Consider the following 19759-nt stretch of genomic DNA (forward strand, 5'->3'; position numbering starts at 1 on the left):
ACCACCCACACAGAGTTCAACAACACATTCTGTGCTGGACTCCAAGTGGGTGTAAGAAATGACCCCAATGGGAACACTTCTGCTAAGCAATTGTGCAATGTTCTCAGGAGTCCCTGTCGTAGACCAAATTTTTACAGCATGAGTGAGACACTGGCCCCCGGGTGCGCCTGAAGCACGCAGCAGACGTGAACAGACGTGGGAGCTTGCCTCATGTCTGCTTGGAGACGGATGAGTCAAGCTGGAACACTCTGCTGCGTCGGCTGAACCTCACCGCCACACAGTGACAGAGCTTCCCCTGTCTGGCGTCAGCCAACACGTGGATCGCGTAGTTACAGCTCACACTTTAAGGTAGTGTTAACTGCTATTATAGCGAGTACTTATGTGGAAAATAACACATCACAGCAGCAGAAGGTTTCCCTCTAAATCACCTCAAAAAACCACAAAAATAAACAAGCGTCACTAATACTGAAAACACAAATAATGTCTTTTCACACACAAGCAACTATATTAATAATTAGAAAAAAAATATATGAAATTACATTGTTCAACGCAAGAACTACTATTTAGTTAAGCTGCCACTTTTCGTAGCATCCTTACACTGATTAGGTTTATTTCTGATTGATTTGATTATGTTGCCACATCTACTTTTTTTTTTTTTTTACAAAGACACCATTTAAGTTAGTCAATAAATGAGTTTGTATTATCATTTAAAACTTTGATTAAGTCAAAGTAAGCAAGAGCCCATAGTTATAGTGGTTTAGGTTTAAAAACCCACAGGAATGGCATCAACATGGCAACAAGAAGCAACGGAAAAGATTCAAAACATTATATTAAGACAAATAATTGAAAAATAAAACGATTTTAATTGAATTCCTCAAATGAAATTTGGAATAAATGATGTGTTCTGCATACTTAATTATTGTTCAGAGGGTCAAAAAGATTAAAAATAACATTTTCAGTGTTTAATTCCCATTAAAAAATGTTATTCCTCTTGCACAGATTTGTTTTTGCTACGAATGCGTTTTTAGGTTGGCAATCTTTATCTGCAGGCACCACAGATAGAGATAAGACCTATTTGTTTACATAAAACTTTAAAAGACTAACACTGAATAATGTACAACAGGGCTCCTTTCTTGGAACTATTTTTTTTTCCTTTTGCCTTTTCTTCTTTAGAGATCAAAACGAAAGTCTGAAATGTGAGGCAGGGATTTCTAATGTGCTGAGTTCATGTCTGCTTCCTCACTAACCACAAGCACAACATCTAAACTTGGGTGTTTTTACAGTTCCCGTCTCTTTAAAAAAACCAACGACCAGCATGTTATAAAAAATCTAAAATGCGTATATCTTATGGGATCTTGTCTTCCAAGTCACAGACATGCTTGAGAATAAGTGGGGGAGAAAGGAGGTGTGTTCAGACAAAATGGACAGCAGGACATCTTGTCCCGGCGCGGGACGTCAAACTGCTGTGCAGGAATGTGAGGACCGGAGGATGTGAGTGGGTGGGAACCAGAGCTGGAGAATGTATAGCGAGGCCTGGGAACTGTGCAGCTCCAGTCTAAAGCAAACAGACAAAAGGCTCAACTTTCTAAAGCTGCAGCGATTTTATGCCTACAAACACACACACACACCAGATTCATGGCAATGGACAGTGCAGTAATGCTTCATTTAATAATCTGCTGTTTTATTTGCATTAACTGTTTTCTATGGAGGCTTGCTCCATGTTATCCCTCAAAAGCGGAAGCGCTGCTGCTTCCCACAATGCCTTCTTTTGTCCCACTGATGCCGTTAGTCTCGATTCTTATCAGGGGACATCCTATTGTCAACATCCTCCTGTCCGTTGGTCACACACACGTCCTACAAGCCATGATGTGAAAGCTGGAAGATTAGTTTTAGTCAACGTGAAGCGCCGCTACACACGGTTTCAGTTTGTATCCGTCTTGCTTTTCTCTAGAAGTTTTCACCCACACACAAAATGCCGAAAGTCATTTCCTGTTGAGGCCATTGTCAAACTCCTGGCTTCCTGTTTGTGCACTGCTCTGTTTAGTTTGTCGTGGAGGAGTAAAAGTTTAAACCCCAGGAGAGGAAATTATGAAAAAAGTTATTCTTTTTACCTGATGGCAAAAATCACGCGCGTACTGAAACATAATAAGCAAAAACAAAAGGCTGCAGAATCACCACAAAGTAGCCACACAGCTCAGGTGATAAACAAAATGCATTGTTTCTATAGCCCGTCTTTTGCCTGAAATCGTTTGCAAAACAAAAAAAACAAAAAAAATCTTATTGACAGAGAATATTTTTTTATGCAACAATGTACAAATTGTATAGTTTCAAAAACCTAAAATGTCTCAGAAAAAAATCTGTTTTGGCCTAACTAAACCATAATCCAGTACATTTCTATTTGATGAACACACCACCAAAGACTTTCAATCTAGTTTCTGCCAAGCACTATTTTGAATCTATGGGCTGTAACAAGAATGATAACACAGGTCTTACAGGAAAGGCATAACTAGAGGCGTGTCCCTACCCGTTTCAGACAAACCTGAAAGTCACACTCATCAGCACTGAGACCAATGAGTGACATAATGAACAGCAGTAAAAGGAACATCACAGCACTGAAATACTTTAAAATACTGTTTAGCATTAACATGCTGTGTGACAAATGACTAGAAGTTCAGGAATGTTTGGAGATGGGACAGTAAAGTCTGTTATCCCGACTAGATGAATCATCAGAGAAATTCATTCATATAATCAAGCTTGGACTCGTCCCACTGGCACGATAGTTTCTAGGATATTTTATACATAAAATTACAAATAACAAGGGGTGTCACAGCTATGCCTAAATCATGGTTTGGAACAGAAAAAGGTTTAATTAAACCCAAAATGTAGCATCATAATAAATCGTTTTAAATAACTTTGCCTTCATTTGAAGATAAATTAAAGGTGGTACAGAACTGACTAACTCGTCTTACAGCGGAAAGGTTATGAAATGTTAGGGAAGTGTTGACCTGATGTGACACGGCGTGAACACTAAATGGCTTGTTGAGAAGCCAGTGTTTGGTGGCATCTCAGGTTTCCGAAACTATCAGATGAAGCACGGGAAGTATTTAGTCCACAAACCAGAAGGCAAAAATGATATGAATATAGACTCTGTGTATTTATCACTTAACCTAAAACCCTCATGCTAAACTGTGCACTGGTGACTAAAAACAACCTAGCTGTTCTGAGAATCATCATTTCCTCTTGTTCTTTGCATTAGTTTGGTGTGGAGTACTTTGAATACTACTAGCCAACTGAGATTCACAGCTTGTCAATGCCTTGACAGAAACAACATAATAAAAACTGCAAAAAAAAAAATAAATAAATAAACATTTCCAGACTTTACCAATATAAAATAACATCTTAAAAAGTAGTTAAAAGACCTATTTTCGGATTATTGTAAACCAACTTTTACAACAGGGTAAAAACAGGGTGGATATTATGAGCCATCTGTTGTTTTGTACAAGAAAATATAGCAGGGAATAAAGATATTTAGTAACTATGACTGCTGCCAGTTTGTGTTATTTTATGCTTGCATAAGGCTTTCATGACACTAAACATTTGAATTTCTCACATGTACTCCAAACACAAGATGTTGATTCAAACACACCTGCATCTGACTGTGAAACAGACCGAAACACATGACAGCATTTGAGTACTGAATGTATCCTCTTTGTCAACAGTGCAGGAAACCAAGTAAGGATTGAGCTCCCAAACAAGAAACTAACAACACTTTCCTTCCCTGTCCATTAAATCCATTTTCCACTTTGGTGGAGAGGGGAGGAGGTAAGGCATAAGATGCAGAAAAAAGGCAGAAATGTGATTATAGGGAGATGATGAAGATTACCAAACTACCAGGGCATTAGTGCCAGCCACGGTGCACGGTACCACAGGACCCATTAGAGCTTTTAGCTCCATTTATTAGAAAACCATTAGAGACAACTAGTTTAACCCCCCAGACCACCCACTTTTAAGTGGCAGAGGCAAATGAACTCAACGGGAATCGGCCGCTCCCCTTATTGGTTTGGCTGCGACTATAAAAAGAGACAGCTGTATGTGTGTGCCAGCCTGGTTCACCAAGGCAGGGTAGTGTAAGACCAGCAGAACAAAAGGCCAGCAGCTTCAACCCGGATCAGTCAGACGTTCACTATTATCCAACATGATTAACAGTGACGCAAGTCATGGCTGCTAATTATTAATGCTGCCAGGCTAAAACCAAGCCAAGGAGATGAAAGAGGCCTTCTGTCTCATGCCGAGGACCAACCCACTCACTCATTATAGTGACACAATAACACAGCATGGAAGAATGTTGTGTAAAAAGCTTTACAACCAAATGTAATATTAACAATATATATTTTCTATAGGCTTATAGTAAAACCATATTAAACAACATTGACTGTTGCATTAGGAGAAGCTTAGTCCCACCAGTTGCTGTGCATTCAGGAAACAATGCTGTGGATAAACTAAAAGAAAATTAATGGATATTGAAAGTGTCTGTTGATGTGGAAAAGAAAATTGCACTCATCATTGTTAGACAAAAACAAGGTGATGCTTTACCCAGAATCATGAATAAATCATGAACATAAACAAGAAAAGGTATGTTTTAACAGAAAACAAGAACATAAAGGCATAGATAACATTACAGCAGTTTATTTACATTTTTGAGCTTTTAAATGGCTAAAATAGATAATATTAACACTGTTACGTGGAAGGACTGTGTAAAAAGTGGAAGAGAAACGGAAGAAAGCCAGCAGACATTCTTCACATGTATTTATGAACATAAGACCTCACACAATTATGGCTTTAAACTGACACGTAGGGTTTTTAGAGCTGCCATAAAGACATTCTTGCGACCGAAAATGTCGCTCCATTACGTTTTTTTTTTTTTTTTTTTTTTTACTCACCGACTCCTTCTTCCGACTTTAACACCATGCTGTTCTGTCAGCAAGTCCGCGTCCGCAGAGAAAAAAAGTTTCTGGAGGCTTCCGAGAGCAAAAACTTTGACTACTAACCACTGCCGATAGATTTACGAGTCTTGAAAGTTTTTTAACTAAAAGATAAATAGCGTAAGATAAAGCGAAATGAAAGCCTGTTCGTAGTAGGAACGGTACCGCCGTCAGACCAAAGGGAGTGGTTTCAAGGTACTAGACGGACTTTTACCAGCCCTTCCCTCCTCAACCGAGACCAGGCGTTTGTTTTGCGCAAAGTCAAATGAACAGTTAAAGCGAAGCACTTCCTGTCGGGCTTTTCACAATGAAAGCTTACACATGAATTCAGGGAAATGCCTTTTCTAGAGTAGCAGACATAATACATCGCACTGAAAATACATAAAATAAAACAAAACAAAATGCACAGTATGGAGGATACAAATATGGAAAAGAGAAGCACACTAATATTTAGTTTAATAACAAAGGTTATGTAAAATTAGAAGGACTGTGTATTAAGTAATAATATTCAATTAATCACATTATAAATTAAAATGAGTTTGATCATTTCAATTTGCATGATTGTTTTTTTTTCTTGTTTCTCTGTCTTTCTATTAATGACTGGATGACAAAAGGCTTCAGTCTGGAGCATTGGTTTCAACTAGCCTCTCTTTCTTAAGGACAGTTTTACTTACAGAGACTTAGGTATCAATTTTATTTGTTGTTTCAATGTTTTATAAATTTATTTTGGAATTTTTAAAACGTCTTCCAGTTCCAGTGTTAAATGTTCATTAGAAATGAAAGTTTATTGATCTTTGAGAGAGTGTACTTGCATTATTATACCATTACCATTATATTATCACAATAACTTCTGGGGTAATTTATTGTCCATCAAAATGTATTATTGTGACGGAAATTAATGTGAATGGATTAAATTATAAAGCCCCTTTCCATTCGGACTGGAAAGGGGCTATATAAAAGTACTCAAAGTACTTACAGTGCCGCTCTATTCACTAATTCACACTCACATTATAAACACATACATTTTTAGATTTGTGATTTTGCACATTTCCCTTCTGTAGCAATGCAGACAGAGAATTGGTTATGGAATTCATACTCTTAATTTGAAGGGCAAACACCACTTCCGATTTCAGTGTCATTTCTGGCACAGACAGAAACCAGCAGACTGGTTATGTGCTTGATCTGTTACCCTATCTCTACCACAATATCGCTTGCAGACGCACGTACACACGCACATGTGCACAGATCTGTTGTTGGGAGAGGACTGATAGGGGGCAGGGAGAGAATAAATGACACACACTCTCTCTCTCTTTCCTGCAGAACTCATATTTGGGCTCTCCACTAAGCCACATCCGTAAAGCAGAAATCTGTGCCTTCAGACTTTCACCTCGGAAACAAAAGTAAGAAAATAGCATCGAAATTTGTTCAGACAAATAGAAAGCTTGTAGCCATTTCCGAACACCTGTTGAATTAAATGGCTTTTATGCACAAATTATAGAAGCCACCTGCATTTTTTTCTTACTTTCCCCATAAACTAAATGGACATGTTTGCCTATATGACATAAACATAGTTTTGGTCATACAAGATATCAATAACAAAAAAAATACAGCATATTTTACACTACTTAAAACAATCCTTATCAAAGACACTACTCCAGTAACCATATTAAACTGTTTCACATTTTGACTATTTTAATATGTTTTACTATGTGTGAACGACAAACACAAAACAGTCAGTACCTGTGAAGTTGAAGGGGAATGATTCATGGTTTTGAAATCTGAGTGGGTGTTGCATTTGTGTTCAGTATGGTACCCCAAAATTAAATGTCAAACCGCCAACTCCCCTCAGAAGTAAATAGTTAATACTTCTGTGTTCAATTTAATGTCCAGCTGTTCAGGAAAGTCCTCAAAAGTTTGTCAAAGAACATCAAGTTGCAGAGATACACGGCTCAGGTGGGTGGGAAATACCGTCAACAGGACAGGACAGATATTAGTTGGTCACCCCACAACATTGGATATCTGGGTAGCAGCCAGAAAACCATAAGAAATATAATTTGCAAAATGCCATGATCCATATAGAATACAAAGCAAAATGGGGAAAAAAGGTCAGTCTGGTCATTTGAGACCAAAAATTCCAGTGATAAATGGTAAAGGGATGTTTTTTTTTTCCTTCAAGATGGAAATTTCTTGTCTGAACTAGAAAAAACTGAGGCCATTCTTTTCTTTTTAATGAAATGAAATAAATCAGTCTGTCATTTGGATAGCATCTGCACCAGATGGTGCTCTCAAATAATTAAAAAGCCTGTTTCTACCTGTCGATAAAAACAAGAGGAATGCAGCTCACCAGCCTGAGTGAGGCCAGGTAGAGGCAGACAACCTCTCTGTCCTGCATTTATTGCCCTCTCTCTTGAAATTCATTTGTGCCCTGTAAAAACAGCTTTGGCAAACATTATGGTGGGTTTGGTCATCTTGCAGTGAAGCTTCTCCTGTTGCATTGTTGATTTTATTGATCTGCTTTTAAAGATTTACCTGTTTTTGAATATAGTCCTCCAACTTCTCCAATGCTATCTTTGCTCCAGACTCCTTATCTACAAGCTGTGACCAATGCAGCTGTGCGCTGCAACCTCTACAACTGACAATGCTGTCTGTGTGAAAACAAACTCCTTCACACAAAGTTTCCATTCATTGTTGCTAGTTCATGCATGCCCCCAAGCACTGCTGCACAGATGGGCCTAAACCCCAGAACAAATGAAACCAGAGAGCTGTTTGACCTTCACATGAGAAGATCAGGAGTTAATTATGAACACACAAAGTTTACTGTCTCCTGCTTCTTCGTGAAGAGTAAATGTGACGTTAACAGAGTGTTTATGCAAACATTCAATCATCGTCATTCTGCATTGTCAGGCAAAGAGCGTTTTATTTCCAAGCACGTAAAATGATGCAGTTGCAAACAATCTTTACATTTTATTTGTATTAAGGTTTTTTTTTTTGTTGTTTTTTTGTAGAAATAGCCATTCTATATTTTAATATACTGCATGCTAATTAATTTTGAAATAAATATCTTATCAACAACTTTTGCTGCTTAACCCCAGGGTTTATTTTTTCTTTGGATTATAACTGTTATCACAAACAACTCCTAAATTATGTTGTGATGCTACACCGTAACATAATGACACTTTGTTTGGAGCAATCCAGCCTGAATGTACAAAACGTATATAATCCCTTTGCAGATTCACACACAAACACTAGTCAAATTCAAATAAAAAGAATACATGAAAAACAATAGATGATGCTGATAATGATGATGAGTTTAATATTAAAAACAAACAAACAAACGTGAAATCAGAAAGATAACATTTTGATGGGGGGTTTTCTGCTAAGAATTTTTGTCTGATAATTTGTGTGTTTGTTTTTTGAGGAATTGTGCCCTCAACATTAAACAGAAAGACACCAACAGCGCCCTCTGCTGATCATTTTTTTATTAAATGCGAAATGTAAACCCCTGGTTTAAATATTTTGTAATATTTCGTGTTCTGCTGTTTTTGTTTTTCTTTGTATTTGTAAACAAACATATTCATAAAAAATAAAACATTAAAACATTTTACTTAATTGCTCACATTGTTTTATGACATTTCAGCAAGATAAACGAATATATAAAGTTAAAAAAAATAATCAGAATGTATTTACCCATTTATTTTTTCATCATTACTGGTTTTTAGCCATTTTTCTTTAGAAGACAAACAATTTCTTGTAACACTAAAAGACCACAGTCAAGTTTTGTAACAATAATCTTCATTTTGTTAGGAAACAAGAGTACACTACACACTCTTGGGAAATTATATATATGTTTTGTATATATATTTTACTCTTATCAAAATAAAAACATATAAATGGAATTTATTCTGGTCCTTCTTACATGGAGGACCATAACATATCCTACAAACAAAATGTATGTCAAGAAAATCTGCAGAGAAGCAAGCAAAGACCAATGATGACACACACACAAAAAGAAAACAGTTTGCATGGCAAACATTAGCTCTGCCTGTAGCTTCGCTGCCCTCCACATGACTCACCACACGACCTGATTTTGAAACCACCGCTCTCAGTTTATAGGTGCAGTAATAAGACCTTTGGATCAATGTAACCTATAATTTTGTGTGTGTGTGTGTGTGAGGGGAGGGGGTGATCCTGAAATAAGAGACGTTCTAACCCCAATATCACATTTCTAATGATGGCACAAGAGTAGAAAAGCACTTTGTGGGTGGCCAATCACATCACAGTTACACAATGCGTATTGAATGGCACACCTTTTAGCAGATGCTACCTGCCTTGCACAAACACACAAAAATACGTATGATGAAATCAGCCTAAACCAACTTTTGCAAAAGGATGTAGAATACAGAGAGTTCCCACTAGAAGATAAGTAAACGAGAGCATCATTGTATTTGGTGTAAAAGTCAAAGCAATAAGCAGAATAAAACCATGAATACAATACATGAGTTTCACTAAGAAATAGACCTTTTGCTTTTTTTGTTCATCATGCACCATTAATCAGGTCAGGAATGTCAATGGAAAACCAATCATTTTTACAGACATACCTATTGCTGAGTATGGAGCTGTTTGGACCAACTTCATCTGTTTCACGATTCCCACACATTCCTGCTGGAGGCGGCTCACTGCCAGACTCTGCCTCGCTCACTATCTAAAGCGCATCAGACTGTGTGCTAACAGAAGAAGACAGATCTTCGCTCAGAGGAAGCAAAACACATGTGATCTGTCCATTTGCATTAGATTTGCATTAGATATTTCTTTTACTCTATCCCAGTGCACGCATTTACTAATTAACTATCCTTACTACATATTTAAATAATGGGAACTGTGGAAATTTTATCTGCATAAATTATGCTCTGGACACTTTAGAAAGGGATGAAATTAAACTTTACTTAGTTGTTGACGTCATCAAACAAAAACGAGAAAACACTATTATGTTTGTGTGGAAATGCTGTTTGGTTTACATCACACAGGAGGCTGTAGTTTACTTTCGACAACACTTCCAAACGGCTTCTACAGTTTATTTGTAATTTAGTGTCATGAACATTAGCATTGCTAACTGAGGCCTGAGATTTTTTTTTTTTTTTTTTTTTGTAATTCATCCTAATTTAAACTTAGGATGAATTTGCTAAGATATTCACTCTGGAAGCTATTTTGAATATATTCCACCCTATAATAAAAATTTCCACAGTAGAATGAATGACTCCGAATTGTTTTGCAATCGCTTTATAACCACTTCATGACGTCTGTCTGTCTTGGTATTATGTTAGCAAACACCTGTTGGATTCAGAGTAAACTTCTGCTTTTATAAACAGGCGTAAACCTGCTGATGATTAGTTTATTATGCGTCTAAATTAGTTGCAGCTTGCTGATGCTTCTGTTTCAATACCCATGTCTTTTTTTTTTTTTTTTACTTTTTTTTTTTTGGTTTAGTGAAAGACGACAGTGTGAATTCAGTCTGTGCTTTTTCAAACTTGGGTCCAGATTTAAATAAATAGATCTTCCTTACTTTAGTTTGGGGCCAGCTGTACGGCTCAAGAAATTACACCTACACAAAAATGAACACATCAATACATATATATTTTTTTTTAATATCTTAATCGCAAGCAATACTTTTAAAATCCTGAGAAGCAAAGAACATTGACAAACACACAGAGTACAATGACAATAAAAAGATGACAAAACGTCAAGAGAAGACCTAAACAAAACCTTCCAGAGAACGACCACAAGCTTGAAATAGCTGGCAACAACTGACATCACCACATGCTCCTTTGCGACAAGCTGATCTGGCAGAAATTCCCGTACGCTCGCTGCATCTGACAGACTTGTGTGAGCCTCCATACAGATCAGTGTCCTCAGCTGCCCCCAGAGTCGGCTCTCTATAGGCTCCCTGCCAGAATCTCAGCAAATGTTTCACAGTGCACCTGTCTCACAGCCCAGATGGTGACTGTGTCGTTATTAGTCAGCTAAATTATCAATATAGCTGTTGCGCGGGACGCGATGCCCAATATCAGCATGCTGAGTCACGTAATCCCTCTGATAGTTGGTCTGACATTTGCAGCTGGGAAGAGGAGTGATACGCTAAAACACTTTCCAAAAAAAAAAAAAAGATTCGAGATGAGGTCATTTTTAGGTCAGTAAAAAATTCTTAAAACATAATAACGGCATTGAAATAGAAACTGTTGTGGCCTGAAAATGCATAAATGCATCTGCAACACTGGGGCATTTATTAGCAAAAGTTATATGGAAAAAGTGTTCAAATAAATAGGCTTTGTGTTACAGTTGCGTGCTCTACACCTAAAAAAAAAAATCTGCTCATTTCCCTTATGCTGTTGTATATTTAAACCTGTTTTTGTTGAAGTCATAGCAAGAGGTCATCCAGTTAAAGTAATCTTCTAGCAATCTTCACACAGGAACTACAATGAAAAATAGATATTCAAATCACTTTATAAAAGAAGACCTTATTTGTTTAAGCTAAGCTAAGATTGAAGTGGTTGAGTGCATTGTTACATTGCGGAGAAAAATGGTGGAGCTTCAGTACATCATCCCATCTTTGAAGTACGGGAGTGCCAGCATCATGTTGTGTGGTTGACACGCTTCAGGAGAGACCAATGAACTTCACAAATAGGACATAGCATAAAGAAAGAACTTTATGTGAAAATCTGGAAGAAAAAAAAAAAAGGGTCTTTCAAGTGGAAAATTAGCCCGAGCGCAATAGTAAGTGAACTGCAACTTGACTTACTTTTTTTTGGAATCACTACAAAGCTCTGATTTCAGTTCCCCCTGAAAATGTCAAGGCAGCCCTAACAAAGGTGTGTAAGAAAAGTGGCTACAAACTTGACTATGTTGCACCACTTCAGTCAGAAGGAACCATGATTTAATATCAGATACCGGGGGGAAAAATGTAAAGGTTATGTAGATACCTGGTTGAAACAGAAGCTCACATCTTTCAATTTTATAAGCTTTTACAAAGGTCATGGAAATTCAGCTCAACTCAATTCTGAAACAAAAAAGAAAGAAAAAAAACCCCCAGATGACATCCCCGTCAAATATCCAAAGCTAAAATAAAAAAGAAACAAACACACAAAAAACCCTCTCTTTCCTCACACACACATGGTGCTGCTGATTCAGGCCTTTTGAAATCACACAGACAGCACCCCCGCCCAGTACGCACTCCATCAGCTGATTCGCCACAATAACCCAACAACAAACCTGCTGCAGTCACGACAACAAACAGTTTAAACGCTCCCAGCGGAAAACCTGCAGTGACCTGGAATGCAGTTGCGACACTAAGCGACGTAGCTGACACGGCAGCAGGCACATCCGCCTCGTCACCATCCAGTTCTGGGCATTACCACATAATGGGGAAGTTGCTTCAAGTTCAGCAAAATAATATTTTTTTTTTTTCAAAGAGAATAACAGATATTTTCCTTTGTGTTTTGCTGTTTACATCCGTGGCGAGTATTAGCTGCACGTGTCAACATGACTGTGGAGATTAGTAGTAAAAACATCACCTCACACTCTTTAAGTAAGTGTGCACAGGGTTAAATAGTGACAAAAGGATTAAGTTACCAGAATCTCCTTCTATTTTTGTCCGACCGTTTGCTTCCAACTCCAGGGAAGTTGTGTGTTCGTGCCAGCGGTAAAACGGACAAGCCTGAACTGTCAATTAGCTGCTCGTCTAATTGTTGAGCGCTCAGGACAATGTTACTGTGATATGCACTTTTCTAAATCCTGTTCTGATGTCAGTTTACCTGGAGGCGTCTTCACAGCTGGGCACAAGAACGTCTGAAGGCTGGACACACATAGCTCGCTCACCGTCCCCATGGCCTCAGAGAGGGATTCTGTATCTGTGTGTGAAGTCGCCGTTGGTGGCCGAGCTGCTCCTTCGACACGCCGGTCAGCTCGGTGAAAAGGGGAAGTTCAAAAAACCTTCAATCCACACTGTGGCTGTTGACAGTAACTCCTTGTCATAGAGAGACTCCCAGCTGTTTCCCTGAGTGGCTTTGCTTCACTTAATCCCCGAGTCGGATGACTTCTCTGCCTTCCCTTGCGAAAAATAAAAATCTCTCACACTCACCAACTTTCTCTTCCCCTTTGATTAGAATGTGCAACTTGCTGGGATGCTGAAATCACTTCTGCTTTCTCCCTCTTCCCCCTTTTTATGTTACATGTCTTTGCCTCAGCCTTTCTCTCTCTCTCTCTCTCTCTCTCTCTCTCCCCTTCTCAGCTCTCTGCTGCTGCTTGGTATACAGGACTATACTCTATCAGTCAGTCCTGTGCCACACTCCCCAGACTGAAGACTCAAATGGAAAAACATGCACGACCTTCGCTATGAACTGTCAGCAGCTAGCCCAAGCCGATTTTTGATTTCAGTCTCTGGCCTCGGTGGTTTTTCTCATTTTCTTGATCTCAAAAAGCTGTATTCACCCCTAAAAGTAATGAAAGCTTTGAGATATGAATCGCACAGGCAACCACGCAGTCTTACAGCAGCGCAAACTGTGTTTATAATCGCGAAACAATTTGCCGTGTTTACTCACTTCACTTTACTCTTTGGCTGGCATTATTTTTCCTGCCACTCTGAATCAGCCTGCTTATCAGTCACACAAACCATCCCCAACACCTGAACACATGCTTCTCTCTCTGCCATTAATCAAGTCATCAACTCATCCCTCTTTGTCAATCACGCTTGTTTCAAGGGCGACACAGCATCAACTTGGTTTAGGCAGCCATTACTGAAAGCAGCTTTTTATCATATTTTTTTTTTTGTACAGTGTGCACGAGTATTCCAACTGTTGTCGCCCCGTTTCATCGCCAGAGGTCCAAATGCTTCAGCTTGACCCTGGCATGAACTGCAATGGCTGCTTTAAATGCTTACAGCTGCACATCACCCAGAGGAACGACACACAGAGGAGTCAGCACTAAGGCACATTCCAGTTTTATTTAGGGTGAATGTTTTCTGCTTGAACTTCAAAAGACACTCTCAGTAGTCCTAGCATAGATAGATGTGAATAGATGGTGGGACTGTTCACGGATCCACACATTAATACTTTAAAAACCTTAGCGAGAGTCCAAAAGACAAGCCACAGTGCCTTGCAAAACTGACCAAGTCTGAAAATTCTGTATTTTAATTGAGCCTCTTTTACTCGTAGATGGTGTAACCAATTGTCTTGAGAAGTCACTTAATCTGCACATTGAGTCCTGCTGTGTATAATATTAATAAAGCTGTTATGTGAATGCCACCGAGGTTTGCAACATCAAGACCACACCACAAAGGTCAAGAATAAAATTGTGCAGAAGTTGAAAACATTATAGCACTAAAAATTGACAAAAACAACTGTCTTCCACCTAAACAGGACTGGCAAGGAGAGTATTGATCAGAGAAGCAGCCGAAAGGCAGCGGTAACTCTGGAAATGCTATGGTTGGCAAAAAAATTTATCTCCCTGAACACACCATCTCCATGTTAAAACCTGGTGGTGGTAGCATCGTGTTGTGGAGGGGGTTTTCTTCAGAAAAGACAAAGCTGATCAGACAAGGATAAGGTTAAATACACAGTAAGGAAATTGAAGAAATGCAGTTGAGAAGCATATGATTTTAATTTCCAAATCATCATTATGTTTTACCTTGTTTTAGCTAATCACATAAAATCCCAATCATAACTTTTTGACAAATGGCTGTTTTGGTGCGCTGGACACTGAGACATTGTTTTCCCAGTACTGCATCATCTACAATAGACAGAGATAAAATAAAATAAAAGTACGCATAAACATCTATTCATATGTTTCTTTAGGCCTTGTTTTTACAGGTACTGGTAAAAGGAATGGAGTAAAATGCATCGCAAAGCAATACGCCTGGAATTATACAGATATTTGATACAGCCACACCTCAGTGATTCATTGCGGTCGCACTAAGAGACAAACATCATCATTTTCGACATGAGCGCGGTGACGGAGGTGTGATTTCCTGCATGTATGCAGAGCGTGAAGGCCACACAAAGCCAAAACAGCACATGCCACCAAGTGGACAAAATATGCCATAGCAACACCTTTGATTTCATTACAACAGCAACGCTGACCTGTTTCTGGAGCCTGGCAGACGACGTTTCCTCATGTCTAATAATATTGGGATGGATATGGATGTGTCCCCTAGAGGTTCTTCACGCAGGAGGAGAACTTTTCCTCGCTGAATATAAAACACACAGAGAGCTCCACTGTTCTGTGTTGGAGGAACTCCCACACATCAGTCAAATGCTAACACCACCTCGGCTGACTAACAACTGGCGGAGAGGAGGCTGATTCAGCCCCGCTGCAAATGCATTCAACTGGATATGCATAACAATTACAATAGCTATTGATTATGATCAAAGACAACAAGAGTATGTGGTTTAAACTTGTGTGAGACTTACTGTGGTATTTATTTTTAGGAAGAAGTCCCTTTTTAAATCTGGTTTAATTTAGTGCACTTCTTAAAAGCACTCAGGTTTATTTTTAGAGTTTTATCTGACCTGATTTGAGGAGATTTGACAGAATATTTGAAGCTGCAATTCTTTTTGAATCATTTTTTTTAAAGATATGTCACAAAAAATTTACAGATATGATATATTTTTGGAAATGCTTCAAACATTAGAAGAACTTGTCAGTAATGCATTGTCTTGCAAAAAGTATTCATACTACTTGAACATTCACATAACAGCAATAAACTTCAGTGGATTTTTCTTGGCTTTTACGTGATGGACTAACATGGAGAATGGAATAATTGTGACATAAAAAGGAAAATGATGAAGAGTTTCAAAGCTATTCTTTGTGTGAAAAGTAATTTGAGCAGATAACAGTAAAAATAATATGTCGACAGAAAACTAAAACACCTAACACACCAGTCTCACTGTAGAAAATAGTGGTGGCATCAACATGCTGGGGGGGGGGGAATACACAAAAGTTTGTGGTTAGGAGGTGACAAAACATGAAAGGATTCAAGAATTCATTTGAAAGAACTGGGTATTATATAGAGTGCATAATATATAGATTACTACATCTCACCTTGTCAATCACATTGCAGATAGAGATCAAACACAGAGAGGCAGAGAGAAGACACCCATAACCGCATTTACCACACCTACCTGCAAATGTGGAGCTCCACGCCTGTGATCTGATGCACCATTTCCTGTGTACGTACACATTCTATCATACAAAGAGAAACGGGGCAGAACTGAACTGACAGGTGCAGGTAAGATGGCAAAACGCAAAGAAAAGATAAAGCCACTTTGACACCGAGCAGCTGAAAGCCTTTGAAGAGAGTCTCACAAACAGAGCTGCACCCTGATGAATTCAGAGGAAGAAGGGAGGGAGGTGGGGTGTTAGGGCAAAGGCACCGAGCCACATCGGCAGGGCAGGGTTTGAGAGCAGGACAGGACATCAAACAACATCTACAACTTCAGACGCGCAAATACGTGGTGTAAGTCTAACATAAAGTTAGACTTACACCACAGAAAACCTGTGAGGCTTGGCGGTTGTATGCTTTCTTTTATAGAAACAGAAGCGATGACATGACTTGCACTTTGTGCCTTCGCATTCACAGTATGACAGGCACAGTGACTAATGTCCTTTCATCTTCACCTCACACTTTTGCTGGTCATTAAAAAAATTAACTAATTCATTAGATGCTTTGCCAATAGAAAAGACACGAAGAAAAGGAACGCCTGCAAAAGCAATCTCAATGCAACCTTTTCCTAAAGCCACAGGGATAAAAAAAAAAAAACAAACAAACACAATCTACGCTTGGAATAAGTTTCCTTAACGCATAGAGAAAACACATTTCATCTTAATTTAGCAAAAGGTTTCTCTACTGCCAGTTGTTGTTTCCCTCCCTTCCTCCTGTCAACACTGCATCTAAAGAAATCCTGCAATGAGGCCACTGCCAGAGCTTCTATTTTGAGAAGCACCAAGCTCAGAGAAACTCTAAATAGCTTAATAATTGACATGATGCTCAATCACAGCCTTCACTGAGCCGTCCTGCTACCTCACCTCATCGAGGCCTGACATCATCAGACAGGTCATCTCATAAAATGAAGTCAGGACTTTCCAGTAAAACATTGGTGACAGCATCACCGAAGGCTATGTCATCCTTTCATGCCCTGTGAATGATCAGCGTGAGTTCAGATGAGCAGGGAAGCAACTTTTAAGCCGTATTTGCGCCGTGCTGTCAGAGCTGCAGTGTGATGCTCAATAATTCAGCATGCAGATCTTTTTTATGTCTCAGTGGCTGTGCATTCCACAGAGGCCACCTGTTTTAAGGGAAGCTTATGACGGGCTACTGTATACACAAACCCATTGAAATCCACTGCGGATAACGAGACTTCTGGTTTTAACATTTCTTACTACACATCACCAACACGCACAGCTTTATAGACTGTGGCATTTCTGACTGGCACCGCATACCACGCACATAGATGTCAGAAACATGCATTAGAATCTGCATCAAAGCTGAAAGCCAAAGTGTCAAAGACAAACCGTGACTGTCCGCCTCCATTCCTGGTGGTCCTGATGCTGCCGCGGGAGTCACTGACCGGGGGATGCCGCTCCCTGTCGCGCCCGGAGCGGATCCAAACACCTGCCTCCCCTGCTTTGTTACTTCCTTCTTCCTTCCAGCACTGCTCGTCTCGCTGCTGTCCTCCCTCAGCCTCCTCCGGCAGCAGCTTTGAGATCCAAGTTCACCGAAATCTTTTTTTTTTCTTCTTCTTTACTTCTGTTGCTGTTACATTTGCCTCGCTGCCACTCTGTTTTCAGACTGAGATGTGCCCGTTTTGTCCGGTGTTGGGTGCTCGCCGATCCGCCTCCTCACTCGGGAGGAACCGGGCCACATGCTGGGCCCCTCCCACCCCAGATGTGATGTCACGGTCTAACTCACCTTTTAACTTTTCTCAACACTTAAATGCATCTCAGAGCAAATAATGCAAATTAAAGTATTTTTGTATGGCAAGCGAATGCTTTTCTTTTTATGTGCTTGAGTATGTTTATTTTTTTTTTAAAAAAAACCTATTTTTACATTAGTGTCCTGTAATTCTTTAACATGCTTTTTTTAAAATGAATTGAGTCCGTATAACTTATTTTGTGCCGCTTTGTCACACACAAATATATATTTTTAATACACAATTACTGTGACTTAATGCAGATTTTTTTGTTTTCGACAGATATTTACATATTTGCATAGAAAATAACTAATCAGAGCAATTTTATTTTTGATCTTAGCATGACAATTTGCCACAAACACACATTTTCTAAACTCCTGTTAGGCAGTGTCTAATGACATCACCATGGGATGACAGCATGTGAAGTCTTAGAAAATCAAACCAGTTAAGAGTTGTAATTTTGATACCGCAAACAGAAATACAGTAAAAGTATCCTACAATAAGACAAAACATGGTGACAGTACTGTAAAACTAAATTAGTCAAGAAAAAAAAAATCAAGACTGTATGTATGCAAGCTATAAATATGTAATATTTCGATGTATTAATAGAAATAAAAAATAAATAAAAAAAAACAACTCACAAAAGTCACAACTTTATTGCACCTTTTTACTTAAATGTATTGTGGTAAGAGCTTCTTTCATTATGAAAGTTCCCATTCCTGGTCAGAAAAAAATTTACGGTGCAAAACACAGAATTGTTGCAAACATTCACGCTAAACGTTCCTCTGTGCCTCTTTGAGAGTCATAGCCTACATTATGATTTCACAGTTGACAAAAAAAAAATGTCCTACAGAAGTTAAGACCGCTTCAACCTCTCCTGCTCTGTATACAGACTACAGTGACAGAGGAGAACTTGCATGAAAACAGGTAAGTCTTATACACAAACACGTTGCAGGTAAATTCTCAAGTCAACATCCATCAACTGAGTATTAGCACATTAAAGATCTTTCTTTTTGTTCTTTAAATTAGATATTTATAACATTAAATCCTATAGGTGTTGTAGCCAATTCAAGGCAACATCTCTAAAATGAAAAGAAATGCATGGGCAAATCTTTACAGCATTTAAGGGTAATACAGGTAGCACAAGACGGACTGTACAGTCTTCTACGTTGGCAAAGCGTTTTGATAGAACAGGTTTTTCTGCGCGTTTGTGCCCCCCTCCCCGACAGTACCCTAATTTGAAATCGTTTGTATAAAACAGTTTCTACAAGATGTACAGGATGCAAATGTGGTGGTCCAGGTAGAATGGTTGCGCTGAAATGAAACAGGAGGAGGAAGGAAGAAGGCAGGTGGATCTGGACACAGGGTTGACATGGGATACATGAGGTCCGGGTTCCTGAGTCTCAGCCCCAGTTTTTACATGACTGGCGTGATGGTCACAAAATTGCATAGAGATAAAAAGAAACGATCACATCCAATTCTGATGCAGTCTCTAAAATAAAATACAAAAGTGATACTTATTGTGGGAGAGTTGTTGTAGAGAATGAGAAGGTTCCATTTCCACACACACACACACACGAGGCCTCCGGACAAACAACTGAGATGCTCAGTTTTAGAAAAAAAAAAAAAAAAAAGTAACTGATAAAAAAAACAACCAAAAACACAGACCTTGTTCAGTCATGCATATATACAAAAAACCCCTGGCAATTTCAACCATTATTTTACCAACAATGAGCAGGCAAAATTTGGTCCAAAATAATAATAATAAAAAAATATGACAGACATCACCAACTTAAAACCATTTGGGGAATATGTTTTATA

The 19759-nt window shown here is 38.8% G+C and overlaps 1 protein-coding gene across 4 annotated transcripts in view; it reads right to left on the minus strand.

Moving 5' to 3' along the window:
- LOC103140955 (cytohesin-1-like) overlaps nucleotides 1-17880 on the minus strand; it is a 29751-nt gene extending 11871 nt beyond the window's left edge. Inside the window, exon 1 of one of the 4 annotated variants that reach the window (XM_007556331.2) lies at nucleotides 12788-13339. In XM_007556331.2, coding sequence (XP_007556393.1) covers nucleotides 12788-12860 — 73 coding nt within the window. In that variant the 5' untranslated portion in view covers nucleotides 12861-13339. Of the gene's footprint in view, nucleotides 1-4940; nucleotides 5343-9580; nucleotides 9758-12787; nucleotides 13340-17540 lie in introns of those variants that run through there. The other 3 variants (XM_016673526.1, XM_007556333.2, XM_007556332.2) reach the window with 3 other exon arrangements.
- Nucleotides 17881-19759: the final 1879 nt, after the last annotated feature.

This window comes from Poecilia formosa, unplaced genomic scaffold (assembly GCF_000485575.1).
Source record: "Poecilia formosa unplaced genomic scaffold, Poecilia_formosa-5.1.2 Scaffold78, whole genome shotgun sequence".
In the NCBI taxonomy this organism is placed as follows: domain Eukaryota; kingdom Metazoa; phylum Chordata; class Actinopteri; order Cyprinodontiformes; family Poeciliidae; genus Poecilia; species Poecilia formosa.